The sequence below is a fragment of the Hemiscyllium ocellatum genome, chromosome 30, assembly GCF_020745735.1.
Source record: "Hemiscyllium ocellatum isolate sHemOce1 chromosome 30, sHemOce1.pat.X.cur, whole genome shotgun sequence".
Taxonomy (NCBI): domain Eukaryota; kingdom Metazoa; phylum Chordata; class Chondrichthyes; order Orectolobiformes; family Hemiscylliidae; genus Hemiscyllium; species Hemiscyllium ocellatum.
The window spans coordinates 54,986,926-55,002,687 of record NC_083430.1 but is presented as its reverse complement, the minus strand read 5'-3'; the positions used below and the strand labels follow the sequence as shown (position 1 = coordinate 55,002,687).

Sequence of the window (15,762 nt, the reverse complement as noted above, 5' to 3'; positions counted from 1 at the left end):
TAGTCTGACAGTGTAGATTGACAATTAACCATTCCTGCTGCACCTCAGTGTTGTTGATAGCGCAGCCAATCAGCACTCACTTTCTCATGCTCTGTAAAATATTGTTTTTTAATACAGTCAGTTTCTTGCACCCAAATCTAGATGAGTTCAAATGAAAAACTTCAACTCTTTGTCCCCTTTTAGCAATTTGAAACAGAAATGAAGTATTTCTGAAATGCTGAGAGGTTAGGAAGAGTTGAACATCAAACGACTTGGCTATCATTATTCATGAATCACTGAAAGTTAACAAGAAGGTAGGGAGTAATTAACAAGCCAAGAGGAATGTTGGTCTTTATTACAAGAAGGTTTGAGTACCCAAGTAAAGATATCTTACTGTAATTATATAGGGCCTTGGTGAGACCATATTTGGAGCGTTCTGTGCAATTTTGCTCGCCTTACTGATGCAGTTTGTGCTGACTTGGTTATTATTGGTGTTTGCTCAGCTGGAAATAGACCGAAAGCAATTTAAATACAGGTCAGACATTTTATTTTTGAGAAACTTTCTCCTTGGATTATGCAGAGATCAGCATTTTTTTTTGAAAAAGTTTATTTTGTTTTAAAACTTTGTTTTGAATTTCTGTGATAATCTCAATGAAGTTTTTCTAAATTAAACCCTGGATGATTTGAAATCATGTCTAAGAAATATGGTTTTAAAAAAAAGTGTTTTAATTTTAAATCATGGTTTTTATGAATATGGTCCTTTAAAAGTAAAACAAAGCAGTTTTTATTTAATATTGGGATATTTCTATATAGAGAAATCCTTACTGTCCATAAAATGTCTGCAATTTGATGGCTTGCTCAGAAATAAACTTTAAAAATATGGTTTCCAAGTAGATATTGTTTCAGTTCCCTGTGCTGGTTTTATATTTTAGTTGAAATAATAAATGTCTGATTAAAATATGTTTGAAAAGTTGGTGACTTTGCTCCAGACTAGGGGATTCTCTCACAATGCAGTCTGCACACAACCTGCTGTAATGCTAACAGACCAGATCCTGATCACTATATTTGATCATTAAAATGTGATATCCTTTTACAACTAATATTACATTGTGTAAACAATATATTTACTTGGAAATCAACTACCTTCCATGACACACACTTGGAGAGATGCATTGTGTTGCTCATTTTATTGCGGCCACTATTGAGTATAAATAATGGGAAAGTGTCAGTTGCCATGACCTAAACAGTTAATGGTTGAAGGACGCTACTCCTCCGTGTGTGCTGTGTACAACAGGACGGAATCTCCAGCCTGGAATCCCCATGCAGATGACGGTAGAAGTTCAGAACTCCTTTCTGCATATGACGATTGGGTTGTTAACTTTCCATGTTGGATGTTAGGTAGATAGTAGAGAACCAGGTTAAATAAGGAAGGTGTGGAGAGGAAGTGAAAAGCAAAACATGAGCATAAGAAGAGCCTGCAGCTGTCGTGAAAAGAAATCCCAATGCCGCCTTCTCTGAGGATCATTTGAATGAATTCTCTTTTGTAGAAGGTAGTGGAACCGAGGCATTTTAGTTTGTCCAGGACAAAGTTGGCTAGGTTTTGATGGACAAGGGAGTCAAAGGTTATTGGTGCAGTTAGGGAAGTGGAACTGAGTGCAGAACTAGGTTAACCATGATATTGAAAGCAGGATCAAAGGGCCTAATCCTGTTCCTGAGTTCTATGTTCCTTAAAAGGTGGTAAAAGTAGAAGCCAAAAGGGCTTTTATGCATGGAGATAGGGTGCATGGTGCAGGTATTGACTGAACATTTTGTATCTGTCTTTGCCTCAGTAGCATCTGTCCTCTTGGTAATGATGACATGGCAACACTTGGTGTTGAGAGTTTTCAGAGTTGTGGAGTGTCTTCGATGCTTAAAATTAAATGGGTGCTGAATCTGGAGGTCCCACCCCAATTTCTAACTGATCCTATTTTTGACAGTCAGGGAAAGGGGTGGGATCTAACTCTTGAGCAGAAACCTAAACTCCATGACTGAGTTCAAACAAATTGCATTCTGGCTTGTTCCTGCAGTATGGGTGCCCCACATTTCTGGAGGACTTATGTAAATACTCATGAAGGATCAAAAAGTTCTGGAGAACTGTCAAATTGTCGAGTTATTTATATTCCCAACCATTTTTAAAAAACCAAGACCTATCTGTGTCAGAGATTTGGAGAAAGTTCTGTTCTTATAGTTACAGTAGCTGTTGATTGTTATTACCCTAAATATTCTCATTATAAATGCTGACTGGTATGTGAAGTAATGGTTCTGAGGAGATTAATATTCATTGGCTTCACCTGTTCTACTGATGTTTGTAGGTGAAAAGGAAGAGGTTCTGCTCTAGAGTCTGTACTTTAAGGTTCTAGTAATCATACCTGATCAAATGTACTTATAGCTATCATCAATAACCCTGTAATTTAAGAACCATGCCTCTCCTGTAGATACTTTACATTGTCATATATGCCATCAATTATCATTCAATAGGCCTAAGACAAAACAAATACAACAGAGATTTGGAGGTAGTAAATTATCTCAACCAGCCCTCACCCAGTAGCATATTGTGAAAGTAAATATCACAAGGTGCCAGAAGTGGTCATCTGGGAAAATATCACATTTTCAACAACCTACAGTTATCCCAGCAAGGGAGCTGTAAGTTAATGGTCTAAGTGACAGATCAGAAGTTTTTAAAGAATTAACTGTCATTGATGTGGTCTTACGAGTGGATGTGGGTGGGATGGTGAGGGGAATGCCATGAGTGAGAGCTGGAAGGCATGATATATATCAAAACAACTTGGACAGAATCTCCATGAGCTGGGTGGTTTCTTAGCCAGTTCTCACCACAACACAGAGCATTTCCGATCAGTATCTGGATCAATCCATCTGACTCCATCCCACAATACATTCCCATCCTCCAAATGAAAATCACAGCATTAGAGGCTGTTTCTCCCCTGAGGCTAGTGCAGTGAGATGAGAAAGATTCTGAATTTGAGCTGTTAACTTTGAGGAGCAATATCAGCCATTTTGTAGCACCGGTGACTGACTACAGCCATGACACTTCTGTTTGTAGTTCTGCTGTCAGTCCTTGACTTGTTCTGAAGTCTGTAGTGAATGATTCTATGTCAAAGAAACTTGGAAATAAATTGCAGCCTCTGGTGATGATTTTGAGAATCTGTGGTTTTCTTAATTTTGTGATGTTTTGTCTGTTTCTGTTTCAGGAAATCTAGCTGGATGTTCCCAGCAGCAGATTGGAAATGGCTGTGGTTATGCAGAAGACACCAGTCAGCATGTAAGTCATGGGGATTGATGATTAATTGTATGAATAATCAAAAGTTTGCCATTCAATCTTCCAGGAGAATTAATGGAAGGAAAAGGATCATTTTATTTTAAACAAATTAGGTCTGTTTTTTTTTCCTCCATTTACATATTCCAACATTCTTACAGAAAATGAGAAGACTGCTATCACAGAAATACTATAAAACAATATTTAATAACTTGAACTTCAGCTTTTTAATAGTGAGTTTAATCAATTTGAATTCTAAAACAATGCCATGCAGAATATCTACTTCACAATGCTTAGTAATTGCATCTCTGGCAAACCTGTTTGCTCAGCTAGTTATATTAGTGACCAGTGGGTGTTGGTGTTGGAGGGCAGATGAGCCATCGGGTAAGGAGGCTTCTGCTCTGACCTGAGGGCATGTAAATCAGGATAAAGGGAGATTTGTTTGAGCTCCTCCGATGGTGATGCTCCCTGTTATTGGATGAGGTCAGAGTGGAAATAAAGCCTGCACACAGGCTCAAGACTCATACAAATTATGGAGAAGAAGATGGTTATTGGAGCAGTGAAAGAAGGGAATAAAGGAGACTCCTTTATCAGTAAGGAAAATGCTGACTTGGATGGAATAATGAGAAGGCGATGTGAAGGGTGAGAGGAGGGTCTGGGACGTGAAGTCTGGGGTTTGATTGCAGAACTATTGCAACATTTCTTGTCAAAACCTTCTCCATGTGTTTATTTAAGACAAACTTTGCTCCGGTTTTATGAATATGCTGATCCCCAAATACCTTTTAAACCGGAATCTGTAAAAATAACAACTATGAAATTGTCTGTGCTGGATTGAAATCTTATAATTATTCAGTAAAATTAGTTGCCTTCTTTGGGTGTGGCCAACTTTGCTTCACAAATATTCCATTTCCATGGAGCCAGTTTAAATACCATGGAATATGGCTTGTCTATTAGCTCAGAGTTGCAGTCACATAATTATCCCTGATGAAAAGTTTACTTTTATGTTGTACAATTGGTCTGAAGTAACTAATTGCAACAAACATACAGCCTGAAACAGGTGAGAATTTCTGAGGATTCGCTGCAGCAGGTCTGATTTTATCCTTGTAAGAGGATTCGCAGTAGGTTAAAATCTTCGAGTAAAAAATGAGGTCTGCAGATGCTGGAGATCACAGCTGCAAATGTGTTGCTGGTCAAAGCACAGCAGGCCAGGCAGCATCTCAGGAATAGAGAATTTGACGTTTCGAGCATAAGCCCTTCATCAGGAATAAGAGAGAGAGCCAAGCAGGCTAAGATAAAAGGTAGGGAGGAGGGACTAGGGGGAGGGGCGATGGAGGTGGGATAGGTGGAAGGAGGTCAAGGTGAGGGTGATAGGCCGGAGTGGGGTGGGGGCGGAGAGGTCAGGAAGAGGATTGCAGGTTAGGAGGGCATGATCTGTACTGTTAAGGGTAGATGGTATGGCTTCACATGAATGGGTCAAATATTTACCTCCTTGTTTTGTGAGTGTATCCTCTGCTTAAAGAGAATTCAAACCAACAGCTTGCTAGATACTGAGGCTCTGTATAGTTTTGAGGGGATGGTTTGAAGGATTTCTATCAATAATTTATTTTTCTCTCCACTTTGCAGTTTGTTTTGGGGAATTATTCAGATCCAGAAATCAGCGAACCCAGAAATGTCCAGAGTGTCAGGACTTCAATTTTGAATTTTGGGCTGATTTTTTTTTTACAAAGAGAATTCAGAATGTTGTTCTAAGAGGAGTTTAATCTTAAATGTTTTGTCTTCAATGTACAGATTTATAAATGGAAATGGTTTGTTGTTTTTAATATTGATGATTTTAAGAGTGATGGCTTACTTGTCATTGGCACAGGATGGTGATGATGTGTCCCATGGTGAGAAGTCTGGATCATGTGCACCCAATGACGAGGTTTGGGCCAAAACCAGGTCACTTCCACCACCAACCCCTGATGAGATCCGAAAGGATTCGCTGTCGCCTCGGTCAGGAGTCATCCCAACTGGTAACTGTCTAGTGATCAGGTTGTGCTGGGAGAATACAACGTTGATGTGGGTACTTTCTCTTCCTGAATGTAGGAGGAAATTGGGTTTCAACACTGGACTAATTAACCTTGCTTTAACGTGAAATTGGATTGTAGATTTCAAAATTAATTCCTCGTGTAGCAAAGGTACTAGTTTTGCTGAATGGGAAAATGATCATTAGCTTAAAAGACTCCAATCTAACAAGAGAAGATTGTGTATAAATAGAGGTATCTTGATTTCCTGAACCATTTATGCAGTCTAGGTTTTTTCCATGTACGTTGTAATTTACAATATGATTCTATACATTAAATTCTAGTACTAACACCCTGGGAGAGGGTGTAACATTCCTGAACAGTTCACCAAAGTGTGGCTCGCCATCTACTGGTGAAGCTCTGAGTTCCTTGAAATTACTCAAATGACTTTGAACATCACCAGCTGCTTTTGGGGCTTTGATTCTGTACCAAACAAAGTGAGCTGGGATCATTAATGTTAGTGAGCTTTATAATGATGGAATGTCAGAGCGCCAGCTTAAGGCTATCATGTACCTGCATAAAAGTACAACAGCTACCTGAATTCTCTAGCATCCTTTATGTAATAAAGCACCCCAAGGTCCTTTACAGGAATCTTTATAAAATAAGACATGATGCAGAGTCACATAGGAGATTAGTTTGAGGGATATAAAGCTTGATCAGAAAGAGGGTTTTAAGGAATGACTTGACAGAGAAAAGTAATATAGAGGTGGATTCTAGAGCTTGGGTAAACAGCGACTGAAGACAAACCACCAATGGACTAAAGACTATTGACAGCCCGAGGGGGATCAGGAGGGAATGCTTTATGTTTTGTCATGGAGCAGGTCTATAGTAATTAGGTAAATTTTTCTAGTCCCACAAATTCAGGAAGCAATATATATTCGGATTAGGTTGAAGAAGAACTTGAATAAATTAAAAATGAATATTCATGTCATTACAAATTCATTGTAAGTACGTAACATCCTAACTTTTTATAACAAACAGGAACAACATTTAAACCTCCACAGAAGCTTCAGTCATCTTTTAAAGGCCCCAAGCTGAAAGAGAAGAGAATTCGAAGAACCACAATCATGGGACTCCCACAGCATGTTCAACAGGAACTAGGTCTGCGTATCGTTCACTTACCAATTACAAACTGCTGGCCTATCAGACTCTTGTATTTCTTGGCATATCTGTGAAGGAGTTGGATGTAACCGGGATAGAAAATGTAGCAGATGTGGGCATTAGGTTGACTCTCACCGAAATGAAAAAGAATGATAATTTCCCATATGCTCTATAGGAGCCTGGAGTGCAGAGAGCATTTTGTGGCTGAAGACAGGGTCCATTTTGTTGTTTAGTTTGTGCTGCATTTGCTCGCTTCTACAGTGGGTTATATCTGGACATAGCCCCATGGCATTGGACAGATAAAGGCACAGTGAGGTTTGGGAGTGGTGAGGATTCTTGCTTCTGACCCCTTTCTCTAGTGTACATCATGAAGAGTGATTGTATTGTTACAATATGCTGTGCCTGAGGAGTTCTCCATTCACTGGCTGTTGTGAGGGGTTCAGTGTAACAGCAGCTCCTCTATTGTTCCCTCACCCTGACCTCAAACTGTTAGAGAGCACTATTCAACCAAGGTTGAAGTTTGAGACTCTACGCTGAAGGTTGGCTGATTAAAATTTTAATTAGGGAACAAACCTAACATCTGAAGGTCACTGAGGATTCTGGGGAAGAATCTGATAGAGTGACATTCAAGTTCAGGAAGAAATATCACAATAAGACTTAGAATCGCTCTTTATGAATGATTTTTAGTACTAATTACTTTAGAAAATGTTTAACTACAGTTTGAAAGCCTGGACCTATATTCATTCATGGGACGAGGGAGTCACTGGCTAGGCTGTATTTATTGCCCATCCCTAATTGCCCACAGGACAGTTAAGAGCCAACCACATTGCTGTGGGTCTGGAGGTATATGTAGGCCAGACCAGGTGAGGATGGCAGATTCAAGATTAGAGTGGTGCTGGAAAAGCACAGCGGGTCAGGCAGCATCTGAGGAGCAGCAAAATCGATGTTTTGGGCAAAAGCCCTTCATCAGGAAACTGACGGCAGGTTGGAGGATGGTAGATTTCCTTCCTTGAAGGACATTAATGAACCCAAATGGGCTTTGTTTTTCCTGACAAGTGGTATTGGTTTGATGGGTATCATTAGACTCTTAATTCCAGCTTTTTATTGCATTCAAATGTTCGTTGTTTAAGCTCAATGTTGTATTTTTCCTCTTCAGTGCCTCACTGTAGTATAACACCACCACTCACTGAAAGATCCAGATTAATTGCCTCATGTTTAGTGGGGCAGGGGAATAGAGCAGATTGAGCTGACTCTTTACTCTCCCTCCCCAGTTAGAATTCCTCTCCATTTTTAATAAAGTCTATTCAGTTCAATAGCTCTTTTTGAATTGTCTAACACCTACATCTTATTTTAGTTAAAGGGCCAGTGCAGGTTGATCATAGATATGGTACTGAGGTGGTATAGTAGCATGTGGTAAGGTTCAGGGGAATACTCCCACCTCAGAGGCTGCAGTCACACTCTCCAAGTTGTCTTTTTGTGCAACATTTTGTGCTCATTCTGTTGAAGAAGCCTCACCCCGTTGCTGCAGCAAATCCTCATCGTGTATTTCTACCTTAAGTAAGCCTTACTTATTGCAGCAGTTGAATAATTTAAGTTCAAAAATTCAGATAAATAACTTTTTGGTAAATGTTATTTCCCACATTCTCTTGGACAGGATTGAATAGAACACAGAAAAGTACAGCACAGAACAGGCCCTTCAGCCTACAATATTGTGCTGAGGATTAATCCTAATGGGTGGCACGGTGGCACAGTGGTTAGCACTGCTGCCTCACAGTGCCAGAGACCCGGGTTCAATTCCTGCCTCAGGCGACTGACTGTGTGTGGAGTTTGCACATTCTCCCCGTGTCTGCATGGGTTTCCTCTGGGTCCAAAAATGTGCAGGTTGGCTGAATTGGCCATGTTAAATTGCTCGTAGTGTTCGGTGCAGGGGTAAATATAGGGGAATGGGCCTGTGTGGGTGCACTCTGGCAGGTCGGTGTGGACTTGTTGGGCCAAAGGGCCTGTTTCCACACTAAGTAATCTAATCTAATGCAAAATAAAATAACCTAACCTATGCACCCCTCAATTCACTGCTATCCATGTGCATGTCCAGCAGTTGCTTAAATGTCCCTAATGACTCTGCTTCCACCACCACCGCTGGCAATGCATTCACAACTCTCTGCATAAAGAACCTACCTCTGATATCTCCTCTATACCTTGCTCCTGATATCTTCAAACTATGACCCCTCATCCCAGTCAATCTTGCTCTGGGGAAAAGTCTCTGGCTATTGACTCTATCCATGCATCTCATTACCTTGTATATCTCGATCAGGTCACCTATCTTCCTCCTTCTTCTCTCCAGAGAATGTCTGCATTTTATTGACAAAGTGTGAGGAGATAACTTCGCCTTTCTTCAGTTGAGCATTAACTTTTGGTTGTCAACAAATTGAGTTCTAAGCCATTTTTGGGTTTTCATATTGTTCTTTCTGTTTTGAAACAGGGTTTGGAAAGGGATCCCATGTCTCCATCCGTGCTGTGAAGGTGCCTGGTGATGACAGTGCTGGCATTGTCTCAGAATCCAGGGGAGAGGGAAATCATTGCTTCAATATAGTCCCACACTCGAGAGCAAGGGGCTCTTTGCGGTCTGTAACCTTTACAGATTCATCACAGGGAGCTACTGAATCAATAAGCACTTTAGAAATTCATGACCAACAGAACTGGGGACTGATAGATTTTTCCCAAAGACCAAAGTCATTAGCCGTTCCAAAATCAACCCCATCAAGTGAACTTCAAAACCCAGTTATGTCCATGTCACCTCAGGCAACGTACTTATCCAAGATAATTCCCAATGCAATACTGCCTTCTGCGGTGGATGTTGTGATGATCAACACCAGTCAGAATTGCCTGCGCACTGTCAGCAGGGACAGCTTAATATTCGCCCCATCTCCTGCCTGTTCCCGATCCATCTCCCTGCAGAATTATGATGGCAGGGATTATGCTTCGAGTGATGCGTGGAGCCAATCTCAATCTTCAGAAACCATAGTGTCAAACAATTCCACTATCTCGTCACAGGGAAATGTCCGGAATCATTCTGCGGAAAAGGTCAGAGAGAAATCGAGCGATGAACACAATCTAACTAATTCTGTTCCAGATTTCCGTGCAGATACCAGTAGGTGGGTTAATGCATGTTCTGCACAGAATGTTTCCGAAACCACTGAGGATGCCCCTGCACACAATACCTCGAACTATCAAACTGATGAACTGAAAAGTAATGGTTTTGACAACCAACCACTATCTCCTGCAGAAAGCACCAGTAGTATTGTTGATGCTTCGGACACACAGAGTGTAACAAGTGAGCGATCGATCTCAAGAAGCCTGTCTGTTAGGAAAATGAAAAAGGCACCAGTTCCTCCGAGAAGAATCCATTCCTTACAGCAGAAGGAGGAGGAGCTGAACTCCAAACTTAAAGGTGAAAGTTGTGCGTCACCTGAGGAAGATGATGTGTTTTCACCAGCACTCAGTGAAATCAATCGCATCAAACCTGAACACTGTGTGGATTCTCCCTTCGCTGCTGCTAACACTCCAGCTCATCATACCTCAGTGACAGCTGAAAGCCAGATAGAAGAAATGTCAAAAGGAAAGAGTAGCATTCCTCCGGGAAGTATAAACTCGCCCAACAAATCTGAGCGAACCATGTCACCATCGAGTGGATACTCCAGTCAGAGCGGGACTCCCACTATGGGCAAGGATTCCACATCTCCCTCCCTTCCTGCAGGAATATCCAAACCTGAGAGATCCAATTCTCTGCTTTCTCCAGAAGAGTCACTCTCCTCCTCTTCAGCATCGATACCATCCTCCATTTCTGAACGGGTTGACCTCTTTTCAATCCCTCCTCCACCATCGTCACCTGCTCCACCCCCACCCACTGTAAAAATTGCAAAATTGGCACCATCTCTGTTATACTCCTGGGGACCTGCATCGATCCCTCCACCTCCAGCAGGACCAGCACCATCACCTCCCACACGGAAACCTTCCTTCCTCTTCCCTGCAGCTGCCCGTGCTCCACCTCTTACCAAGACAACATCCAATCAGGCTCCGCTGGTCACCACGACAACATCCAATCAGGCTCCGCCGGTCACCACGACAACATCCAATCAGGCTCCACACGTCACCGTGGTAACATCTAATCAGGCTTCACCTGGCACCGTGGCAGCATCCACTCAGGCTCCGCCGGTCACCACGGCAACACCTAATCAGGCTTCACCGGTCACCACGCCAATGTCCACTCAGGCTTCACCGGTCACCACGGCAATATCCACTCAGGCTTCACCAGTCACCACGGCAATGTCTACTCAGGCTTCACCGGTCACCACGGCAGTGTCCAATCAGGCTGTGCTGATCACTGCAACCATGCCCTCATTGATTACGACATCGGTATCCAATCAAGCCCCACCGGTCACTGTGGCCACAGCTGCTCAGGCCCCTCCAGTCACTGGGATGTTTCCTGTGGCTGTCCTTCCTTCAGCCTCTGAAGCTGTGCATGCTTCATCTAACCCTGTGGACACATCCATCTCATCAGCACCTCCTACTGGACAACAGAAAATCATTCCAGTCGCAACAGAGCGCCTTTCACCCCCACCGTCACCCCCGCCATCCCATCACCCTCCACCACCACCAAAGAAAGGAACAACAACTGGGACATCCTCACCCCCATCTTCCTCCTCTATTTTAGAGCCCAAAAGGCTGTCAGGATTTGATTGGCCTCCTCCTCCTCCTCCTTTGACCCTGTCTGCCTTTCCACCCTCAACCGAGCCATTGTCAACGCCTGAGAATGCTAATGTTACCCATCAGGATGGGCAGGAGGCTGACTTCCTGTTTCCACCCCCCCCGCCTCCTTCCCTCCTGACAATCTCCGTGCAAGAGAAGAGAATTTCTGCGCAAGATTTACAGTCAGTGTCTCCAACCCCTCCCCCTCCAATACCCCTTGACAAATCTTTGGAGAACACGATCCCGGGGCCTGCAACTTTAGAACCTTCATCGCAACCTCCTCCACCTCCACCTCCACTTCCTACAGAAACCAACCAGACATCTGGGCCAAAGCCCTCTGCTTCACCTGCAGCCGTATCAATGTCAAACCAGCTTCAGCAGAAGCCCCTTGTTCTCCCAGGAACCCCGCCTGCAGATTCTCACTTTTCAAAAGTAATAACTCCGAAACCAAAGATGTCCAGTCAGGATACTGAAAATAAATTGAATGTTCAGTCTTCACCTAATCAAAATGGCAGCGATCAAGGTGGGAAACCAGTTGTCACACCATCTCTCTTACAGATGGTACGGTTACGCTCTGTGCAGATGAACACGTACATGCCTGGAGGGCTGGACAGTCAGCATCCAGTAACCAAAATCCAACCTGATTTGAAACCACCTGCCAAAACTAACGTGACTGCACCAAGCAAGCCTGCTCGCAGGTCTCTAACACACCGCTTATCATCCTCGTCCGATTCGGAATCTTCAATCAAACCTAACAGTTCTCACTCTGGAAAGAAACCGACAGCTGGTGAAGTTCACGGACAGAGTACATTTAAACCCCCTGATGATGGGGCTCCGCAGAAATCACCTGCCTCAACGGCGAGCTTCATTCTTTCTAAAAATGTAAGTCCCAAGAAGCTGATCTTTGAAAGTCCTCGCTCCCCAGAGGCAGAAGCTGAAGTGAAGAGGAACTTTGTGGCTGAGCTCAACTCTGTCTCTGAACGAATAGCCTCAAAGAGCGAATCCAAAGGTTCGACAGATGCACAGAGTAAAGCATTCTCAGAAACCATTTCTGCACCAAAAAAACCCAGCAGAATTCCCCCACCTGTTGCCAAAAAGCCTTTGTTTTTACCAAATGCGCACAGACCCCACATCGCATCATCTAATGCAACAGAAACTCCACCAGCGCAGGAAATGTCTGGTGCCCATGAAACTACAAGTGACACCAAGGACGAGAAAGGTAACTCTTCATGTGAGAATTGAACGATGTCAGACAGCTTGAACAAATGATTATAATTTGGGTCTGGGTGTTTAGTCGAAGACATTGGCTCCACAAATTGATATTGTGTAAATGTGACATGGAAAGAACATTTTAGGGTCTAGTGGTTGCTTTACAGTGTTGTAAGTCTGATCATGTCTAGTTTTCAAAAAAAATTTTGTTATGAAGATAACATCAAACTGGTTGCAGTTGCTACTTCTCCAGTTTTCTCAGCATCCAGAAAGAAAGTGTAGTGATGTGAAAAGATCAACTTTAGGTTCTTAGGGGATATTGGTGAGTTTTGAGAAGAAATATAGTTCAGGTTGAGGTCCTGCATGTAGGTTTGCTCGCTGAGCTGGAAGCTTAGGGAATATCCATGACTTCAGTTACAGACTGTCCAGTGTTAAAAATCACACAACACCAGGTTATAGTCCAACAGGTAACCTCCTGATGAAGGAGCGTCGCTCCGAAAGCTAGTGTGCTTCCAATTAAACCTGTTGGACTATAACCTGGTGTTGTGTGATTCTGAACTTTGTACAACCCAGTCCAAATCAAGGCTGTCCAGTGTAACTGTGGACCCATTTGTTTCTTAGAATCCGTTTTATTGTTGTCAATCGTGCTGACAGCTGTGCAATATTTGAAATAAAAGGAGTCTTTTGGTCTATAGTGAGGTGGTTTAAGAAATAATGGTCATAAAAATATTAGGTTAAAGTGTTCAAAGTGTTTGAGAATATACAACCATCCAAATGTGGAGCCAGAGGAGTTTACTCAGCTGCTTGAGCCTGCACTGTCATGGCTGATCTGATTGCTGCCTACCCCTGATAACCTTTCACCTCTTGTTTGACAAGAATCTTCTCCCTTGGTTTTTCACAATATTTGAGGACTCTGCTTTCACCACCTGTGTAGGAAGAGAGAACTAAAGGCACTCAACCCTCCATGTGTTTGGCTGTTGTCTGACTTTTTTTTAAAACAGTGGCCTCTTGTTCTAGATTCTTCCAGAAGAAGAAACAGCTTCTCCACATTTGCTTTGTCAATGCCCTATAGCATCTTGTATACCTCCGTTAGATCTCCTCCTATTCTTCTAAACTCCAAAGAATATAAACTGAAACTGCGCAATAATAAGACAAACTCCTCCTCTCTGGAATCAAATCTAGTGAACCTCCTTTGAGCTGACTCCAATACAACTACATTCCTCCTTCAGTAAGGGGATCAAATCTGTGTGGCTCACAGCTCCAACTATTTACTCACTCCCACTTTCCTGGTGATTATGCATTTCCTGAATTCCTCCCTCCTTCCATTACTTGATTTGTAGCAATTTTAGGAATGTTCCTTGTATGGTTTTGCCGTAAAGACCAATACCAAAATACCTGTTCAAATCATCTGCCATCTCCTTATTTCCTACTATTTATTCCTCAAACTCCCTCTCTATGGAACTAACACTCTCTTCAACACTTCTTTTTCAGATACTTGTAGAAACTGTTACAACTTGTTTTGATATTTCTTGCCAGCTCTCTATCGCACTCTAAATTGTCTCTCCATCTCAGACATTCATTGTATTCTCTGACCTGCCACTTATCTTTCACCATTATAAGCTTTTTCTTTAACTCTATCTTTACATTTTTGGTTAACTATGCATGGTGGATCCACCCCTTGGAAATTTTCTTTCTGGTCAGAATCTACCTAATACTGTATTCTGCTTCATGCCCTCATCATTCTCCTTTTGTTTAAAATACTAGAGTCATAGAGATGTACAGCATGGAAACAGACCCTTTGATCCAACCTGTCCATGCCGACCAGATATCCCAACCCAATCAAGTCCCTCTGCCAGCACCCGGCCCATATCCCTCCAAACCCTTCCTATTCATATATCCATCCAAATGCCTTTTAAATGTTGCAATTGTACCAGCCTCCACCACTTCCTCTGGCAGCTCATTCCATACACGTACCACCCTCTGTGTGAAATCGTTGCCCTTAGATCTCTTTTATATCTTTCACCTCTCACCTAAACCTATGCCCTCTAGTTCTGGACTCCCTGACCCAGGGAAAAGACTTTGTCTACTTACCCTATCCATGCCCCTCATAATTTTGTAAACCTCTATAATGTCACCCCTCAGCCTCTGACGCTCCAAGGAAAACAGCCCCAGCCTGTTCAACCTCTCCCAATCACTCAATTTCTCCAACCCTGGCAACATCCTTGTAAATCTTTTCTGAACCCTTTCAAGTCTTCAACCTATTCTTTCCTCCCTCAGATTCAGTCTGGAGCTTCTTTTGCAGTGAGGGCTATTTCTGATTTGGCACCAGTAATAGCTGAGAGAAAGTATATCAGCAAATGTCTTTTGCAGGATATTGGTTTAGGATCACGTTGCTTAGTGTTCTTGGTTTAGGATTTGATGACCATCTTGTCATAATAGTTAGCATCACGGATATCAGGAACCTAGCAACACCGGAAACTTCATACACTTGGTCCTATTTTCTGAATATATGTTCCTCCACCGAAAACAGTGACAGGAAAAAAAAATACTGACCATAACCTTTGGCCATCCCCACCATCAGCTGTTTTGTACTAATGAGCGAGGGAAATGATTCTATCACTCCAGTCTACAATTCCCTTTGGTCCAAGTTTTTAAAACTTTAATGTTGCAGTGTCCCTATCTCTGAGCCAGGGGGTCTAGGTTCAGGTTAAGAGTGTGTACTAATATCTGTGCACAGCTTGATTATAAATATCTAAGGTTCCCTTTGCTCTCCATTCAGTGAGTTGGTCATTATGTTAAAAGGAAAACAGAAAGAACTGCAGATGTTGAAAATCAGAAACAAAAACAGAAATTGCTGGAAAAGCTCATCAGGTCTGGCAGCATCTGTGGAGAGGCATCATGCTTACTGTTTAATGTCACATGACTCTTCCTGAGAACTAGGGTTCTGAACCTCGGGTTACTTGACCTGAAACATTAAGTATGATTTCTCTCTACAGATGCTGCTAGACCTGATGAGCTTTTCCAGTAATTTCTGCTTTTTTCACTATTTCAAAATAAATCAATTGACCAGCATCAGTAAGTTTATGGAGTGGGATAAGAGGAATAGATATTGAAAGATGCAGAAATGTTACTTCCAAACAGACATTTCTTTATCACAGAATTGTAGAGTCCCTACACTGTGGAAGCTGGCCAATAGGCCCATTGAGGCCATACCGACCTTCCAAAGTACATATCACCCAGACCGAGCCCCCTATTTTATAACCCCGCATTTCCAATGGCCAATCCACCTAACCTGCATATCTTTGGACTGCGGGAGGAAACCGGAGCACCCGGAGGAAATCCACACAGACA

At 42.5% G+C, this 15,762-nt stretch overlaps 1 protein-coding gene across 2 annotated transcripts in view; it reads left to right on the top strand.

Annotated features, from left to right (window-relative positions):
* LOC132829841 (uncharacterized protein KIAA1522-like) overlaps positions 1-15,762 on the top strand; it is a 196,969-nt gene that overhangs the window by 159,497 nt on the left and 21,710 nt on the right. For both annotated transcript variants that reach the window (XM_060847219.1, XM_060847220.1), the window contains exons 3-6: positions 3,228-3,298; positions 5,157-5,304; positions 6,337-6,456; positions 8,936-12,421. In XM_060847219.1, coding sequence (XP_060703202.1) covers positions 3,228-3,298; positions 5,157-5,304; positions 6,337-6,456; positions 8,936-12,421 — 3,825 coding nt within the window. The remainder of the gene's footprint in view (positions 1-3,227; positions 3,299-5,156; positions 5,305-6,336; positions 6,457-8,935; positions 12,422-15,762) is intronic.